This window comes from Malaya genurostris, chromosome 3, assembly GCF_030247185.1.
Source record: "Malaya genurostris strain Urasoe2022 chromosome 3, Malgen_1.1, whole genome shotgun sequence".
In the NCBI taxonomy this organism is placed as follows: Eukaryota; Metazoa; Arthropoda; class Insecta; order Diptera; family Culicidae; genus Malaya; species Malaya genurostris.
Genome location: NC_080572.1, coordinates 271,744,746 through 271,765,381, shown reverse-complemented (window position 1 = coordinate 271,765,381; position 20,636 = coordinate 271,744,746). Strand labels below are relative to the sequence as shown.

The following is a 20,636-nucleotide window of genomic DNA, read 5'->3' as shown; positions in this document are numbered from 1 at the left end:
AGCTATTTGATGAAATAAGTACGATAGCATAATTTAAACTGCTTGAAATTCACATTTTGACAGATTTCTGTCATGATTTCAAGCAGGGTTAATAATCAAAAATATAAAAAAATGCCACGAAAGTTCTCGAAGGAATCTGTTGTATCGAGCTAGAGTAATTTGAAAAATAACGATTTTTTACCTTCTCTAGATTTTCTGAATATTCGCTAGCTTACAATAATTGACAGGAATGCTAATGCAGTCCATCGAATAAGAAAGTTTTGAGCATTTTTGGCATAGCAACTGAAATACGAAAATGTTTGTAGCTTACAGTTTTGAGAATCAAATGCGTATATCGAAAAGGACAACATATTTGATTGTGAAAACAAACAAAGTATGCATAACATTTCCCATCCCTGTACTATCTAATACTATCTTGAGATGTGTGTTCAAGTAGCTTACGATAAATCCTTGATTTATTCCGGGATTACAAGTTATGGATTAATCACCTACGCTACGCTACGCATGATAAATCGAAATCTTGAGTCAATATTGTTGATAACACGCGTTTTTTTTAGAACGGCCAATAAGCCACCTGTCAACTTCCACTCTCGAAAGAAATTGCTAGCGAACTATGAAAGATAGAGTATTAAATTTAACACCAGACGAAAGAGAATACTTTTCCCTGCCGTTTACTATTATGACTTACTCTCAGCGAGTGCCGAGTCATTCGAAATTACTCTTCAAAGTGAATGTTGACGGATGGCTTATTGGCCGTTCTCAAAAAAGGCGTGATATGAAAAAGGATGCTTTTGAGAAGTTAGGTTAATTGATTTTGCATTACGTTAGATATTGCTGTTTATTAAGCATCATAACAAAACTCATTTTACACGGAACTATAATCAATTGCGTTAAACTGGGAGCAAGTCATAAGGATTAATATCATCATCAGAATCATCTTCAATGGTGAGATTCCTACGTATTCCGGTTCTCGGGCGTTCCTGCGGTGGTCCCAGAGGATCTGAGTAACCGTATGCGTTTGTAAATGCATTGTAATCTGAAACGGCAAAACGGCAGTTAGCGGATAAACGATTTTTACACCATTTGTAGCTCAATACTACCTGGCGACACCTCAGCACTTTTGTTACCACCGAAACCTGAACCGGAAGCAGTTCCCGGTGCTTGGTGGCTGTCCATTCCTCCAGCAGACTTTGTACTATGTCCACCACTGGAGATCCTCGAACCTCCAGTAGTTGGAGGCCGACTTGTTCCAATCCGTTGTCTAATCTCCTTTTGTTTCTCTAATTTTTGAAGTTCACTGCTGTATTTCTCAACGAGATCACTGTTACCTTGCGATTGACTCAAATGTACCAAAGCTCGTAGACAGTCCGTATTCTCTGGGTAGATGTCATGAATAAGTTTGAATAAATTCAGAGATTTCTGCTGATTCCCAATCCGACGGTAGCATCCTGCAATCCTCAGAAGATAGTATGGATCCTGCGGATTCTTAAGGACAGCCTTTTCGTAGAATCCGATCGCTTTCTCCGCTACCTGAAGTTCGATGTAGTGCGAGCAAAGCCAGTTGACAACACTGAACTCAATGGGATAGATGCGGTAGGATTCGTGATGGTAGTGATAGGCCTGCTGACGTTCGCCGTCCGTTTCGTACAGTTCGCCAATTTTCTGAATGATCTTATTGTCCTGTTGAACCAAACTGAGCAGTTGCAGATAGTACTCCAGGGCGGTTGCCACGTCTCCGAGTAGGTCATACAGATTCGCTATTTGATACTGTACTTCTGGATGCTGTTCGTGACCCAGGTTTGAAATAATTTTACGAAAATACAACAGCGAGTTGTTATGGTCGCCCAGCTTCTTGAAGATAAGACCCATATTGTAGAGAGCCTCGAATGATGTCGAGTCAATGTCGAGCGCATTCATGAACATAAGCTTTGCAGTCTCCAGATCGTCCTTCATCATGTGACAAACGCCACTGTTAATGAACGCAGCTGGGCAGTAGCTGTCAATCTTTTTGGCCGTTTCGGTGTAAGTTTCAGCAGCAGCAATATCTTTTTTCTGGGTGCATATTTCATGGAATAAATTAGAATTTTATCATTATTATTATTTTGTTGTGGCTTTAATTATTATTACTTTAGAATGACAAATTCCACACGGAATCGATTTCTAGGTATTTTTCCCAATCGATTGGTGCAGAATTCTGTTGGAATTCGGTAAGAACACGCAAACAGAATCGTAAGATACACTCTTACCAGCCGCTACCTAATTTTGGGACAAAACCTACCCAAAATCAACTAAAGTGCATCTCCCCAACCCACATTATCAGATCCGAATGGATTCCGAATCAATTCCGAATCGGCGAGAAATTTTCATTCGGAATTTCATGTGGAAATCATAATGGATTCCGAATCAATTCCAACTCCAGTGCAACAACCGATTCCGAATGAACCGGTTCGCCTACAACCGGTTGATTCGGAAATCATTCGGAATTGAGTGAGAAGATGCGGACTGAATTGTCAATTCGTCTTCTTCTTCTTCTTTCCTGATTTTGCACGTTTTCGTGCTGATTTTCAGTTTATTATTAAACGAAAACATTATATAACTGACTATACAAATTTAAATCTTCATGTTTTTCGGATATACAGAACTAGTAAATAACCAGTTCTTCTTAGAATCCCAACATAAACTATTGAAATTCGCTGGAAATTAACAAAACGGCCTACCTTAGTCAGCATCATCCATTCCTCTAGCTGGAGTGTAGTGAAATGGCTTAAGTCGCTTAAAATTCACACTAACACATTCATAAAATGAGCGAATATTCAATGACATTTATGATGTCACTGTCAATCAGGTTGATCGAGCAGCCAACTCAGGCGAAAATTCTAGCACTGAACCGATCGAGCACTAAAAAATCATGCAGTCGAGTAAGAATTCATTGCTCATTCCGTCATTTCGATAATGTGGGAAGTTTAGGTAACGTATGATGACCTGAAAATTTGGGTAAATGTAAAATTACCCAAAGTGTTATGCCATAACAAAGCACGCTACCCATTTTTACGATCAAGTCAAAGTTTAAGTAGATAACGACCTAATTTTGGGTAGCTTATAGAAAAGCTCGACAAAGAGTGATTTCTCCTCATAATATAGGTGGAAATGATTTTCAGTGTCGTTTTCCTTTCCTACTTTTCCGATTTTGCACGTTTTCGCGCTGTTTTTCATATTCGGAAATAAAATTTTAGTCTAAAAAATATGTATATCTAAACCTTAAGGCTTTTTGGATATAATGAACATTTCAAATTTTGAACAGCCCTCTCTAGTTTATGTTGGAACTGGACTTTAAGTTCTTAAGATTATCAACAAATTTCAAAGTTTATTTAAGAATTTGAGAAAAAGCTAGCCTTTAACCTTTTCTTTATAACCGAAAAACCTTAGATTGATACATTTAATATAATCAAAGACATCATATTAACAAGATATCCAGCTCTCACATTTCCCGAACAAATCATTGGCAACATCCTTTTTTGCGAGCATGTCGCCCTCAGACGAGTCCGCATCGAATCTTATACATAGAAGTAGGGGAGAAAAATGCAAATTCGTACGCGCCAAAATAGCAGGGTTGCGCACCCATACAATTGACATGATATGTTGAATGTGATGCCGTGCGATGGCGTTGCTGAACTGAAGATTGACTTCGCTCCAAGCTGACAGGGTCTGATAGAATTAAATTCTGAATCCGAATTCTTTTTGATTCCTGCAAATCTCAACATATCATTCTAAATCTGTTATTGCATTGGAGTCCGCATAGGTTCGGAGAACACACTGAATTCCACATATAACTATGAATGGAATTTTGTTGCCCTTGTGAGATGGAGCTTTCCATTCCGAGTGCTAAATCAAAGAAACAACATTTCAAGCTGAAAACGAAGTCAATGTCGTTCGGGCAATTAGGTTTTGCACGATGACGACACGAAACTGCCGATGAATCAAGTTAATCTATTAACACGTATTCAAATTAGAATGAACACATAAACAAACCACTGATAGCTGCCAAAATTAGTTCAATTTTTTTCATTTTCGTGAGGTTATGTCATGTCATCAGGAAATACATTGACTACTCATTTTTCACCGGTCATAGAAACCTCAACAAGGGCTATAAACAATGAATTGTCATTTCAGAATTTGTTTTACTGTTTGTCTTGCAGCTTTTTACGGATCTCGGTTGATTTTTCAGAAGGCCGTAAGAGCAAGTGACAGTTTTGTCGTGAATACGACTTACTTTACTAGGCGCCTTTTCAAAATTAGCCATATGGAAGAATGGGCAGAACTTAATCGTGAATATCTCGACTTGTATTAATGGTAGCAACATAATTCTTTCACCATTTCATCAAAAATATGATCAGGAATTCAGGATAATATTTTGAACAGTGTGCGATAACCACAAACAACTCAAAAATTAAGTTTTCTTAAAATTTGAAAACAACGCGGAAAACTCTACTTTCGCTTGGGTTTTTCGCGCAAGGACGACGATTTTGAGGTAGTCAGGCACATATCTTCAACTGAATGCGTATAAAAGGGGAACCGTGGTCGAAAATCGATCATTTCTTTTCGTGCGTTCGATGGAAGCAGACGTCGTGGGAGTGGAATCATCAACCAGCAGCGACGGAGAATGCACCTTCTGCGTGGTTAAAACCTCAAACGCTCAGGTCGCATCTCTCATTCGCTTGCTGGCCATCAAGGCGAGAACCAGCAGCGACTGAAACTGGATTCTGAGTCTGTTATTGGATCTAAATTTAGGTCTTGAACTCAGGGTCCAGTTCTCTATTCCAGACTTCTATTCGGTTCTTCTTAAAATCATAATAATAATCCTGAAGAATTATGCGGAATTTACTTTACTGTACCTCTATACAACCCATTTTTGTCGTGGATACGACTTTCTTTACTATGGGGTGCCTTTTCAAAATTTACCCTCTGAGAGAGTGATAAGTTTTTGATCGTGAATATCTATTGTTGTATCTAATGAATCAACATAATTCTTGCGACATGCCGACATGGAAATATGATCACAATTTTATGATAAAATTTTCAGTTTTGTGACATAGTCTCAAATAATTCAAAATTAAACTTTTCTGAAATGTTTGGTATAAACGAGTATCAAAGAGGATAATTCATAAGGCGCGTTTGCCTTTCTCGTATTTTTAAAGCTCATAGCTCAGTGATCTGTGAAAGGATTTATATAATCTAACTACCAATAGAACCGAAATTTTTCAATTTAAACGTGTATAGCAAAAGCATTGAATTATTTCGATAGTACACTATTGAAAAACCTGTCTCATTTGCTCCATGTCAACACCAGCCAATCAGAACGCGTTCTAAGGAAGAGAACAAAATATCTGCTGCTGTACAACAAATCATCCGGGAAAAATGTTCCGAAAAGTGGTGAATATCGCAGTGAGTTCCTCAATTTGGTCCTTGTGATTGCTAGAAACGAATCCCTACAGCATATTGATAGTTTCTTTCAATAAATTATGCAAATCCGAAATGAAATAATCGACAATAAAATTCTGTATGCGGCTATTTTTATAGCCGTTAGGACCGCCCATAAGTGAAAAAGCTACAAATGACATCACATAAAAGGAAATCTCTTAATAAACATTCAATCAGTTTGGATTCAATCGCCACTGCGAGCAGATGTGTTTTGTGTCGTCTGCACGCTTTCGACAAGAGCGATTACGTCACAGCTGCCAGTCATTAGCATTGGGAAAAAACAACGGTGGAGAGCATTGCACAATATCAGCCGTTCTAATGGCTCTAAAAGTTTTCTAAAGAACTATTAGGATTTGTTGTTCGCAAATCGTAGGGAAATATCCTCAGTTTACGGCAAATCAAGAACAGTTTGCTTAGATTTGTGCACTTTTCGCAGTGTGAAATTCACAGTAATCGAGATCAAGTGAAGCTTTCTTTGTTTTTACGAAAAATGTGAAAAAGGGGAATGCGTGCATAATTCATACAATTGATATTCGGAAGTGTTAAGGAACATGTCAGTTGTTTTCGTATTCACGACATCCAGTTATGTCTCTGACATTACCCACCCGCCCTTTTTCTTTGTTTACTTTCTCTTCTACCAATTACCAGGAGGATTTCACGTTTATCACTAAACTGTCTGTATACAATGATACCTGAAACTTTCGACTTTAAAACAGAACTGTGAATTCCAAAAAAAATTTCATAATCACATCACAATAATCGAAAGAGAAAATAAACAAAGAGAAGATGTCACTTGCCCTTACGGCCTTCTGAAAAATCAACCGAGAGATTTTATGTCAAAATTCGTCCTTATCCGTGATCTGTGAAACACACGAGTTCGAAAAATACTGAGGTTTAGATTGATTTCAGGACAAATTTGACTGCGGTACAAATACATACGTACACGTTGCTTATGTGTGCCAAACAGAGCCGTCGAAAGAAATAATCAAAACCAGTTGAGGTTAGGTATTTCACGATGAAAACAAACGAATCTTGTAGAGGTGGTACCGCAATTGTGGTTATACATGAGCTATTAGAAACCAAATAAACAAATCTTTTAGCGAAATTTTTCGCAGAAATCGAAATTTATCGCTTTTGCTGGATGGAATTTAATTTACTTTTCGTTCATATGGGAAAATCTAATCTTCTACTAGCGTCATTGGGACTGAATAGTTTTGTTGTTATCACGAATTATTTGGCATTACCCTTTTTTTGATGATTCACCATCGAGTACAGGAAACCTCCAAGGATTTCAAGTTTCTCGACAGAATTGAAAATCTTGACACTCCTTCACAGCAATAATAGTTTTTGCGTGATTTACTAACAAAACAAAAAAAAAGCGAACTTAGTTACCAGAATGTAGATGAAGCTTAGATTTATCGCTGCGTTGATTGCTATGTTCGACTCTTTCTTCTCGAAATACTTCAATGTATCAATCGCCTGTTGGATATCGTCCTGTTTCAAATAGATGACGGCTTTTTTGAGCTCCAAATCCACTGCTAATGGTGCGAAGTAAGAGTTTTTAATTGTTTCAACACACCAGCTGTAACCATCGTTGAAATAATCATCGATGATCGTGGAAATGAGATTTGCTGAGATGAGAATGTTTTTCTCCGCCAGGTGTCGGATTTTCTGTTCATACGCTCGAAGCTCGTCGGATTTGATCATCTCATTGATGTACTCGTAGGAAGGATTCGTCTGGAATATTTTCAAATAGTTAATGTTTTTCTCTCAACCACCAATTTACCGCACTAACGTTCGCTTGAAACATCTTATCGTCTTCCAGATAATCAATCTGAATATCAAGCAGCATCTGAAAGGCGTGCTTGATCTTTTCCACATCTCCCAGGGCGTAGTAACAAAGAATCAAGTGCAGTCCTGTTTTAAGATCACCTTTCTCGGACATGATAAATTCAAAACTAGTTGCTGCGTCCGAATATTGTCCCATTTTAATGAAAAGAATTCCGATGTTATGAGTGATCTTCAATCTTAGTTCCTTCTGATTGCTGGGAACCTGATCTAGCGCCATGCGATACATTTTGATAGCCTTCGTGTACAGTCCAAGTTGAAAGTAGATGTTTCCCATATTGATCTTTAATCGGTTGACATTTGGAAACATCTTATTTTTCGTCATCAACGTGTAGGTATTCAATGCTTCGATGTACATTTCATTTTTAGCGTACACATTTGCCAGGTTGAACAACACGAAGAAAGTCAAATCAAAGTTATGCGTGTATGATCCGCCATCTTGATCTCTCATCCGCAGCAATGTTCGATCCAAAGAAGATGCCTCCTTAGCCTTTGCCAGTCCCGCTGCCATGTCCGCTTTGGAGCCAGTGCTTGCGATAATCGATTCCTCCAATAAAGCGTAGATTTTCGTTTCCATATTCTTGTACCGCTGCTCCGGAGTTTCTTCTTTTCGGTTTTCCATAACAACAATTTTCTTGGCAGCCTGATTGAGCGGGTCGAACAGTTTACTGTTCTGCGAAGAATAACCAACTGGGCGGATCGCGGTCGAAGGACGAGCCATCGTTGTCATTGCTTCCGCCGAGCCTGTTTTATCCCCGTTCTGTAATACAGAAAGTTGAACGATCAACTTGAAATTTGCATTTTCACTATACTGACCCAATAGTACTTGGGAGTTGCGGTTTTCTTTCCATAGCTGGAAGTTTTAACTGCGTTCTGGAATGCCTTGTCTTCTTTGATATCGTAGTTGAACAACTTATTCGTAACACCGGAAAACCCTCCGTATATATCGTCGTCAAAACTGTCATTGGTCATTTCTATTTTTTTCGAAAAACTTGCTTTTTAAAGTATTACTTGGTTTCGGAGTAAAGTTTTTATTTTGTTTGGCCAAACGGTATCCAGGGACAACTGCATAGGAACCATCCTCCCTAGCGACCGTTGATGGAAATGCGCGCGCATCGAAATCAACACATTGCTGGTACCTGTTGAATTATTTATTACGTGTGCATCATATTACACCTGTTGCTTCCCGCATAGCGTTTTGGCTACCTGGGCAGCCATGGCCACCAGACGGTCACCAAAATTGATTCAGAGACGGTTGTCAAATCCAATTTGACAAAACAATGTCGCCTGTATCTAAGTTAGCCGAACGTTTTCATCTTCTCACCTTCGCTGAAAATGTCAAAGATTTCAATGTGGAAAAATCCTAGTCGATACGGTTGTATCGTTTGAGTTGTATTTCTGGCAGCGGTGAGGCAGTCGATCACCAAAATGTCTGCCAGCCATATTTTTCTAGCTGGCAGCGTTTAGTCAGCTATCTGCTAGCCATGCGTATGCGGGTTACTGTTATGTCGTACACTGAGCTTTTTTTTTTTTTTTTTAAATAACTATTTATTGGAATATGAGTTAAAATTAAATTATTAAGATTTAAATTGGGTGTTCAGCCACAAGTGGTGACTTTTCAGCCCTGTTATATATATGATTTGGTTATTACCATGAAGACATCATTTGCTTCCGCAATTCTGAGATTTTTGTGTAGGGAAAATTCTAAACCTACTTGTATTGTGTAATGGGGAAAAGGAACTTATATACTAACTTACTAACTAATACAGAGAGCGAATCGATTCAATTGAAGATTGCATCGATTTTTGTCGGAATTTGCTTATAATATTATGTGACATTACATCTAATGGTTCTATATTTGTGAGTCTGTGTAACTCATTTGTACTAAACCAGGGAGGACGCTTCAGAATCATTTTCAGAATTTTATTCTGAATCCTTTGAAGCGTTTTCTTCCTGGTGGAACAACAGCTTGACCAAATTGGTACCGCATAAAGCATGGCTGGTCTGAAAATTTGTTTATAAATTAACAATTTGTTTTTTAGACAGAGCTTAGAATTTCTGTTTATAAGAGGATATAAACATTTAATATATTTATTACACTTTGCCTGGATTCCTTCAATGTGATCCTTGAAAGTGAGTTTTTTGTCATACGTTAAACCTAAATATTTAGCTTGATCAGACCATGTCAATTCCAAGCCATTCAATTTGAGAATGTGATTATTGTTTGGTTTAAGAAAAGAAGCTCTTGGCTTGTGAGGAAAGATAATTAATTGCGTTTTTGTTGCATTTGGTTTAATTTTCCATTTTGACAGATAATCACTGAAAATATTTAAACTTCTTTGTAGGCGACTGCAGATCACTCTTAGATTTCTACCTGTGGCTAACAGACTTGTGTCGTCACAGAATAGCGATTTCTGACAACCAACGGGTAGATTTGGAAGATCAGAAGTGAAAATATTATACAAGATTGGAGCTACACTCGAACCCTGCGGAACACCGGCTCGTACGGGTAGCAATTCAGATTTACAATTCTGATAGCTAACCTGAAGAGTACGATCAGTTAAATAATTTTGAATCATTTTGATCAAATAAATAGGAAACTGGAAATCAGACATTTTTGCTATTAAACCTTTGTGCCAAACACTGTCCAATGCTTTTTCTATGTCTAGAAGAGCAGCTCCAGTGGATAACCCAGAAGATTTATTTGATTTTATCATGTTCGTTACTCTGACAAGTTGATGAGTAGTTGAATGTTCATGACGAAATCCAAACTGCTCTGGTAAAAAAATTGAATTCTCATTTATATGAGTCATCATTCTCAACAAAATAATTTTTTCAAAAAGTTTACTGATAGAAGAAAGTAAGCTAATTGGGCGATAACTTGATGTTTCTGCTGGGTTTTTATCAGGTTTTAGGATAGGAATTACTTTAGCGTTTTTCCATCTTTTTGGGAAGTAAGCTAATGAAAAACACTTGTTGAAAATTTTAACCAGGAGTCTCAAGGCAACATCGGGAAGATTTTTAATAAGAATATTAAAAATTCCATCATTACCAGGAGCCTTCATGTTTTTGAGTTTCCTAATAATTGATTTAATTTCATCAAAATTCGTCTCAATAATGTCATCGTGTGATAACACTTGGGTTGAAATATGATCATATTTCAGTGAGACTTCATTTTCAATAGGACTCACAACGTTTAAATTAAAATTGTGGACACTCTCGAACTGTTGAGCAAGTTTTTGAGCTTTTTCGCCATTTGTAAGAAGTATTTGATTTCCTTCCTTGAGAGCAGGAATTGGTTTCTGAGGTTTCTTAAGAACCTTAGAAAGTTTCCAGAAAGGTTTAGAATATGGTTTAATTTGTTCGACTTCTTTAGCGAAATTTTCATTTCGCAAAAGAGTAAATCTATGTTTAATTTCTTTTTGTAAATCCTTAACTATGTTTTTCATAGCAGGATCACGAGAACGTTGATATTGTCGTCGACGAACATTCTTCAACCGAATGAGCAGTTGAAGATTGTCATCGATGATAGGAGAATTTAATTTAGTTTGAGCTTTGGGAACTGAAAGATTTCTAGCTTCGATAATATAATGATTCAAATTATCAATTGCTGTGTCAATGTCCGCAGAATTTTCTAAAATAGTTTCATGATCCACATGATTTTCAATGTGAGATCTGTAATTCAACCAATTAGCTCTATGATAGTTGAAAATAGAACTAATTGGATTAATTATAGCCTCGTTGGAAAGTCTGAATGTTACAGGAAGATGATCTGAGTCAAAGTCAGCATGAGTAATCGGTTCACTACAAATGTGACTTTGATCTGTTAGAACCAGATCAATTGTAGACGGGTTTTTCACGGAAGAGAAACAAGTAGGATTACTGGGATGAAGAACTGTGAAGTAACCAGCTGAGAGTTGATTATGAAGTATTTTACCATTACTGTTATTTTGCCTACAATTCCACTGGACATGCTTAGCATTTAAGTCCCCTATTACGAAAAATTTCGATCGATATCTTGTAAGTTTTTGCAAATCGCCTTTAAAGAAATTTAATTGTTCGCCGGTGCATTGGAATGGCAAATATGCTCCAGCGATGAAATAAATTCCATGAATGGTTTCAACTTCGATTCCCAAGCTTTCAATAACTTTAGTATTGAAAGAAGGTAAAATTCGATGTTTAATTTGCCGTTGGACAAAAATGGCAACTCCACCACCCATTCCAGTAAACCTGTCAAATCGATGAACCACATAATGTGGATTACTTTTCAATTTTACATTTGGTTTAAGAAAAGTTTCTGTCACAATGGCAATATGAATGTTGTGCACTTTGAGAAAATTATTAAATTCATCTTCACTCGATTTCAAAGATCGAGCATTCCAATTTAAAATATTCAAATAATTATTTAACATCACTGATAAATTTTAAATTCATTATAATATTATTTGCAAATTTCCATCCGATTTGAAATGCTTCAAAAAGTGATGAAGTCGAATTCATTTGGATGATCATTTGAAAAAGTTGATTTTGTAGGTAGACCATTTTATTTTCAGTTATATCGCCTAAATCGACTTCATTTAAAGAAGCGAATGGCATTGAAGGAATATTTGTAGGTAGACTGCCATTAGAAGAAGATGATTTGGCCGGTCTACCTATTAGTACACTGAGCTAAATTTTTATTTTCACATTATATGATATTCTAATGATTTTTCACTATTAGCATTTCCAATGATAGCTATAAAGTGTATTAAACATCATGTCAAAAATATAACATAATCTTAAAAAACATAAAACTCTTCGTGACGTTATTTTTACAAGAATTTCATATAACAAATGAAATTTCCAGTCTGAGTCAAATTTATTGGCACGCCCTATAACCATTACTAGATATCCACACAACATACATTGAAACAATTTATGAAGCGCATATTATATTCATTTCGAATTAATATAGATAGGTTTATCTATACCATATGACTAGTTTTATAAAATTTATATATAACTTTTAATGGAGGTCATCCCAGTTCTATATAGCAATTATATATAGATCAAATGATAGCTATTTAATTAAATAAGTGATTCAAATTCAGATAAGATTCAAATTTAAAAAAATACTGGGTTTATGGTGCTTAAGGGAATCAAAAACAACAACAAAAATAATTATCTTATCAAAAACTTATTGTTATATTTTTCGTACATAAAGAGTTTCATAATAACATATTATTTTAATATTTCAACTACACTTACTTCTTTGGGACTGGCTGATTTCATCGGATATTTACTGTTACCAGACGAATCAGATGCACTCCGAAAAGCTGATAATCGGAAACTACTCCGTAAGGGAGCACCTCCTGATATTTGCGGAGGAGACGTGGGATCCAGAAACTAGAAATGAAAAATTTAAATCCTTATACTAGACAGACAGAGTAATGAAACGTACCGGATATTTATTTCAGGGGCATATCCTTGAACGAAGTTGAATGAGCTGTCTTGTCAGCGATTTCAAATAACAGAACTTCCTAAAAAAACTGTCTGCAGCAGTCGATGGATATCGAGCACACAACTCTTTCTTCAGCTTCAAGCAGTACGATTCACAACTATTCTTTTGTAAAAATAAACTCCATTCTATGTCTAAGTTAAAATATTATTTCTTGTTATTTTCTTCAGCTGTCTCGTTTTCTTCCTTGTTGCAGATGTGATGTACACTTCCAATGAAAATTATAATTTTCCACATGACTTTTAATAACATAATCTGCATGCGATTAATAGAATAATGTAATGAATATTAAAATTATATTGGCTTAAGTTTTATCGACTTTTCGCATAACTTGTATATGATATGTTTATCAATATCATAAAGATTTTGAAGATATAAAAAAAGGCGGGTGAGTAATGTCAGAGACATAACTGGATGTCGTGAATACGAAAAAACTGACACGCTCCCATCACTTTTCCGAATATCAGTTAGTTGATTGATTGTACGAATTGTGCAAGCTTTCCTCTTTTTCACTAATAGATTTTGAAGCGATTTACCTACATTAAAGTACAGTTTAGATACATTAAACAGCTACTATTCTACAACTATATATTCCAAACTTGAAACAATTCCTTTTTAATTTGCTAATATAGGAAGCTAGGTACGACAAATTTGTAGTTTATTTTTATTGAAGCTATGAAGTTCGAAGATATCTGATTCTTCTCGAAATTTCAGTACGAGACAATTGCAATGGCCTGGTCTGAAATGTATCTACGATCTTCGGTATGCAAGAGTGATTCTAATAATAATAATGATAGTAATAATAATAATACAGATTAACCTGTATATATGGCAACCCTGTTTCGCATGGCATATTTTCACACGACCCCATACTAGTATAAAGATGTGTTCAACATCATCATTTTCGCTTTCGCATTGCCGTTCGTAATTGAATGTGTTAGTGACGGTACAAATCTGCTTTTCTACCTGTCTTCGGAGCCATCGTTCTGACGGTGTCTCGTACGTACTAGAGATGGTCGGGTATCGGGTATTTTACCCGAAACCCGACCCGTACCCGTACCCGACGGATTTTTGGTCGGGTACGGGTAAAATTTTTTATTTTCAATCGGGTACGGGTCGGGTACGGGTAAAAAATTTTACTGCTCACTCGGGTATGGGTCGGGTACGGGTAAAAAAATTTACCGCTCACTCGGGTACGGGTCGGGTACGGGTAAATTTTTTTTTCGGATCGATTACCCGACCATTTGTACTTCACATAAATATGTTTACACGTTGACGAGATTTTTTCATTGCAAAACAGTTCTTCCGAAAAATAATCAATTTGATTCAAGGGGTTTTGACATTCGCGCCTAGGACCAGACCTGTCAACTGGCATCTTTTTCCAGAAAAATTCATTTTTTGCTTCATGAAAAGTTATGTGAATATTTCCCGCCCTACTTTGTTTATAACATATTTAATAAGACACACTGCCTTAGCTCTATGATGTTGCGGTCGGAATCTACTTTTCACGTAGGTTTTAATGGACTGCCATTTTAAAGCTGTTTAATGCACAATCCAGTAAAAATTATTTGATTTATATACTGCCCATACTCGCATATCAGTCTCATATCGATTTTCGCCAATTTTGAGTTAGCTTGAGGAATGGAGTCTTTCCTCAATATACTCTCAGAAATTGCAATGAGTTGAGAGTTTGTTCAGTAAAATATAAAAAAATATCAACTCATTTCTGTGTCCCATATGCTAAAGTACCCGCATATCAGTCCCATTCAGTGCAAAATTTCAATAATTTCATTTGTTGCAATATTGGAACACCAAAGGTGTATTACCGATATTTCATGTAATAATACCAAGATTTAGCATTAGGGAGCAAAGCAAAGTCTTGGCATTACATTCCTTTCGTGGAATTTGGCCTTTCTGTTTCAACAGACTTCGCAGCCGATTCTTAGCGTACAGAATCATTGGATGGCTAGTACTATGAATGACACTAAGAAGCCTTCCAGGTCGGGGCTCGAACATACGACAGCTGGCTTGTAAGACCAGCGTCCTATGCATTGAACCGCCAACCCGGGACCAGCAATAGGGTGCACAATAAATAAAAAAAAATCGGAAATAAACTTTTGATCGTCTTTTTCTCAACATGCCGATTTCCCATATGGGACTGATATGCAAGTATGGGCAGTATATAAAATGTAGTGTAGTACTCATATCAGGCCCGTATCCAGGATTTCATTTCGGGAGGGGCCCAAAGATTAAAAAATAATGTTACTGAAGATTGCTCATGTACCTAATTCTCGGTGTACCTTTTACGGCTGTTTTTAACATACTTACACTTTTAACTATTCCACTGGAACTGATATTGTATTACATTCCATTACCTTTACTGTCTTGTTATTTCTGTAACACATGTCTGAGACATTCTAAATAATTATATGTTTTTGATTTCGGGAGGGGCCAGGGCCCCTCGGGCCCCCCCCCCCTCTGGGTACGTGACTGACTCATATCACATTCAGATACCAGAAAACTGTTATTTTAAATATTGATTTTCAAAATTTTCCTAAAAATCATTGGGATTCTTACCATAGAAGTTCTTATTATTCTGCACTTCTGGGTGGTGTCACCTCACTTTAAATGTCACCGATTGATGGCACAGCAAGTTGGGCTATATTGCTAGTTAATTTTCGTTTCTTTTCACTGGACTACAAGTGAAAATCTCGATGCGTGACAACGTGGAGTCGCAAAAGTAAGGGCGAAAATCTTTTCTCGTGAAATACTCAAATTTTCACCGTGTTCATTCGTTGAGGTTCCACCGGTTCAATGGCTGTAAAAACCACCAGCTACCGATAACATCGTGGGTGTGGGTTTGTGAGGCTTATAAAACGGGCATAGTTGACAGATTAATTTAAATCAAAATCATAATTCATTTTGCTTTGTAGTAAAAAGTTGTAACCAAAAAAATTTCCTTCGAATGTTCAAACTACTTACACTTGAAGGACTCACTGTTCACCATGTTCAAAATTGAATTTTTCACACCGGGAATACACGTACGTTGTTTGATTCTTTGGTCAATTCACGTAAACGAACTGATAACACACTATTTATTTTAGGGGATGTTCGCATAACATTCATTTTCATCACGTATTATATTCAATTTGACATTTGGAACTATTTTACGTGATTTTTCCAGTGATTCGAATGTGAATTTTTATTTGTGTGTCAAGATAATGAGCACGCTTACTTATAGTTCTAAAGAATTGGATCAAAAGTCGCACTGTTTCGTAAAAACCATACCTACCCAAAATTGAGTACAACGGGTATTACGACATATTGGGTAAATATGCTTCTCGAAAAATTTGAGTAGATATTACTCGCTTTTGTTGATATTTGTAAATGAAAATAAAGTACCAAAGACATTGGAAATCTACAGGGTCCGCCATCTAACATTTATTTTTGAACTAGCGGTTATTTCGACATTGGTAACCTAAATGTCACTTCTGATTTGACAGAAACTTAGTTGTATCCTTCCGCTGAACGAAAGTGGTTGTGTGTACGCTTGAGGACCGCGTGAAAATAGTGCAGTCTTACTTCCAAAATTATGGTAATGTTGCGGAATATGTGCGGGTATGTTAATAAGCAAAATTTTCGCATCTGGTGACGGAAAACCCGCACGTCATCATGGAGAAGCCGATCTCAGAGAGTGACGGTTTGGTGCGGATTTTTGTCTGGCGGCATCATTGGGCCTTTTTTCTTAGAAAATGAGGCAGGAGCCGCCGCCACGGTCAATGACGAGCGGTACCGCGTCATCATTAGCGATTGGTTCTTCCCGTTACTTGAAGAGGAAGACTTGGACACCTTTTGATTCCAACAAGACGGCGCCCCGTGCCACACAGCCAACGCTACGATCGATCATCTGTGCACAGTCTTCGAAGATCGAATTATCAGTCGAAATTCGGATGTCGTTTGGTCGCCTCGGAGCTGTGATTTGACACCGTTAGACTATTATCTTTGAGCGGCTGTCAAAGATAAGTGTTATGTGGACAAGCCAGAGACAAATCAAGCCTTGAAGGACAACATTCGTGCAGCCATAGCTGAAATAAAGCTGCATACAATCGAAAATGTATTAAAAAGCTGGACCGAGGCAGCCATTTGAATGAAATTATATTCCACAATTACCCGGAAGGATTGTAATTTAATATGAAAAAATAAATTTTGAATTCGGATGAACCGTTTGTTTTTTTATGCATGTTTAAAAAAAAGTTACATTACATTATTCATGCTTCACAGTGTATTTATATGTTTAAAAATAAACAAGCATTTTAATGTATTTTTCTTACCAACTAGAGCCTGATACGGCTCGATATCTAAAACACTTTATTTTTTCCATACTGAATTTTGGTAAAATTTTTACTACTCATTCGGGTCGGGTACGGGTACAGGTAATTTTTAATCGGGTACGGGTCGGGTACGGGTAAAATTTTTTATTTTTTTTCGGGTACGGGTCGGGTACGGGTAATTTTTATTTATTATTGATCGGGTACGGGTCGGGTACGGGTAATTTTTTAAATTTTCAATCGGGTACGGGTCGGGTACGGGTAATTTTTTTTGCTGATCACTCGGGTACGGGTCGGGTTCGGGTATAAGAATTTCTATACCCGACCATCTCTAGTACGTACAGAGTAGCTGCTTTAACTTAAATGACGCTATTTCTCACATCACATTTCCTTTTATACGTGCTAGTGGTAGCACGGTAGGACGCCTTTGTTAGAATTCCTTTCCTATACGCAGAACGGGAAACAGTGAAACGATATAAAAGAGAGAGTTAGCAGAGCGGCAGCCAGTAATACTGAATGGGTCGTCGAGCAACAACACAGCATATTGTGGAGGAACAATTAAGGGCAAGGCAAAGTCCCGCTCAAACCGTGCTGGTCTGAAGTGCCCAGTTGGCGGCAGAATCCATCGTTTGCCTCGGAAGGGGAACTACGCCGAGCGTGTCAGTGCTGGTGCATCGGTCTATCTGTCGGCAGTGATGGAGTACTTGGTTGCCGAAGTGTTGGAGTTGACCGGTAATGCTGCCCATGACAACGAAAACGAAAATCATCCCTCGCCATCTGCAGCTGGCCATCCGTTGAAAACCCCGTCCTTTTCAGGATGACCACATCACTGTGATAAAGAAATATTTAGAATTGCTTTAAGTTTAGCCAGTTCTGATACGCCTGGAAAGTAGAATACGCAAATCAAGTGGAAACATTTGTTCTAACAATTTTTGTTTTCGGCCGCATACTAAAGTACTCGCGACAAAAATACATATTGATCTGTGGCAACTCTGTTTCGCACGGCATATTTGTAAACTAGTATAAAGATGTGTTCAAAATCATCACTTTCGCTTTCGCATTGCCGTTCGTAATTGAATGTGTTAGTGACGGTGCAAATTATTTTAACTCCCATCTTGATGAATCTTTTGGTAGGAAATATTGAGATCTGAGATGGTTCTCGTGTGTGTCTTGTTTCGGCAATGGGCCTTGCTGGACTTTTTGGCTGCCTTTTTCGGTTTCATTGTGCTGACGGTGTCTCGTGCATTCATATCGGGAAACAATGAGACGACAGGTCCTCGATGTTGCTCTCGTGTGTCTTGTTTCGGGGAGAGTTGCTCAGCAAATGATAGGAAAAGCATTTTTTTTTTTTGCATAAATATCTGTTTATTACTCTTATTTTTGTGTATTACATCAACATTTTACAGTACAAGTGTTTTGACCCTTTGGCCTTTCATCTTTGTTGTTCATACGATTCGTTATTAATATTAGGTGTTTTAGTTACTCTTGTTTTACATACTAATGTTTAATCATAATATTTATTTTAATTATTTATAAAATGTCTACCTACTTATAACTATCCTTAACCTAATACGTACAAATTTTGAATTATTTGTATTTCAGAGATTGAGCACCTCTCTTCAAATTTCGTGCAGTATTGTTCGAATTTTTGTTCTAGTATATCCAGTGAGGCCATCTCATGTACTTCACTAGTTCTTGTCCAAGGGGGTAGATTTAGAATCATCTTTAAGATCTTACTTTGAATGCGCTGAAGCCTAAGTTTGTGTGTTCGTGCACAGCCCCGCCAAACAGGGACTGCGTATTCAATTGCGGGGTAGATGATTTGTTTATAGACAGCCATCTGATTCTTCAGGCATAGTTTAGATGTTCTACAAATCAGCGGATACAGAGACCTAATGAGTATGCTGCATTTTTGAACGATTTTGTCAACATGTGACCTGAATATCAGATGTCTGTCAAAGGTGAGTCCTAGATAGATAACTTCATCGGACCATTGAATGACCTCATCACCGAATCGTATTCTGCATTCGTCTGATGGAACAAGTTTTGGAGATCTTGAATGTGGAAACAAGATGACCTGAGTTTTTGCTGCATTGATCACAATTTTCCAGCTTGTAAAATATTCCGTTAAAGCGTCCAGACCTGTCTGTAGTTTATTCTTCAGAGCATTAATGACACGACCTTTGTAAAGAATGGCAGTATCATCAGCAAATTGTGACAAAACACCACCACCTGGAAGAGGTGGGATGTCTGATGTGAAAATGTTGTATAGAATGGGACCTAGGATACTTCCCTGGGGTACACCAGCAGGAATAGTAAATCTTTCTGAAAGTGCATTATTCAGAGAAACCTGGAATGCTCTATCTGCAAGATAATTTTTGATAATTTTAATAAGATACATGGGAAAATTATACCGATGCAGTTTGAACACCAGTCCATCGTGCCACACATTATCGAATGCCTTTTCAATATCCAATATTGCCATGGCAGTCGTTTTGGACACTGATTTGTTTTGCTGGATGACGTTGTTAACCCTTGTGAGTTGGTGGATGGTGGATCTTCCTTTCCGGAACCCAAACTGTTCTTCCAGAAATATATCCTGTTCATCTGCGAAAGCAAGAATTCGTCTTTGTATTGACTTTTCAAACAGCTTGGATAGGGCAGAGAGTAAGCTGATGGGCCGATAGCTCTTGGAAAAGGAAGGATCTTTCCCCGGTTTCAAAACTGGGATAACTTTAGCTAACTTCCACATTGAAGGGAAGTAACCAAGCTCCCAGCACCTGTTAAAAATTTTAGCTAAGAAGACAAATGAGCGAATACTCAAATGTTTCAGCTCAATGTTGAATGTGTTGTCGAAACCGGGGGCCTTCATATTTTTGGATTTTTTCACAAAAGCCATCAGCTCATTCGCAGTGACTCTACTTTCCTCAGGAACCAAGCTGTCTGATTGGTCAACCTCAGCTACGCTATCAGCAACGGCTCTTTCATATGGACTAACAATGTTGAGTCCTAAATTGTGAGAACACACAAACTGCTGGCCTAGCGCATTTGCCTTCTCTACTGGTGTGATTAAAGGTATTCCTTCAGCTGCGTCCTGGGGTGACATCAGAGGAGGAATAGGCTTCGGTTTTTTCTTAAGCACCTTCGTTAAGGACCAGAAGGGCTTTGAATGTGGAAGAATTTCTCGAAGCTTTTGCTGGAAGTTCCTGTTGCGAAGCTCAGATATCCTTTCCTGGATTATCCTAGTTAAGTTGTTATAAGTAATCTTCCTATCTAGAATGCCAGTTCGTTGATACTGCCTCCGGTAGATATTCCGAAGTCGGATGAGTTTCTTGGTGACACTGTCGATTTGAAGAGAGGAACTCGGCATATGTTGTACTGGAACCGTCCTATCACGAGCGACTGTGATTGAATGCTGGAAGGAAGATAGGGCTGCATCGATTTCCATCGGGGAATCAAGTGGCGAATCGATATGAATAAGTTGG

General features: G+C 37.6%; 1 protein-coding gene across 1 annotated transcript; it reads right to left on the bottom strand.

The window, feature by feature from the left end:
• Positions 1 to 841: 841 nt before the first annotated feature.
• On the bottom strand, positions 842 to 8,336 carry LOC131438914 (intraflagellar transport protein 88 homolog). The gene is made up of 5 exons (XM_058609309.1): positions 8,143 to 8,336; positions 7,274 to 8,086; positions 6,871 to 7,215; positions 1,101 to 2,052; positions 842 to 1,036 (listed from the first exon to the last, which is right to left on the bottom strand). Exons 1-5 carry the CDS (start codon positions 8,296 to 8,298, stop codon positions 891 to 893), a joined length of 2,412 nt encoding a protein of 803 aa, XP_058465292.1. The 5' UTR covers positions 8,299 to 8,336; the 3' UTR covers positions 842 to 890.
• Positions 8,337 to 20,636: the final 12,300 nt, after the last annotated feature.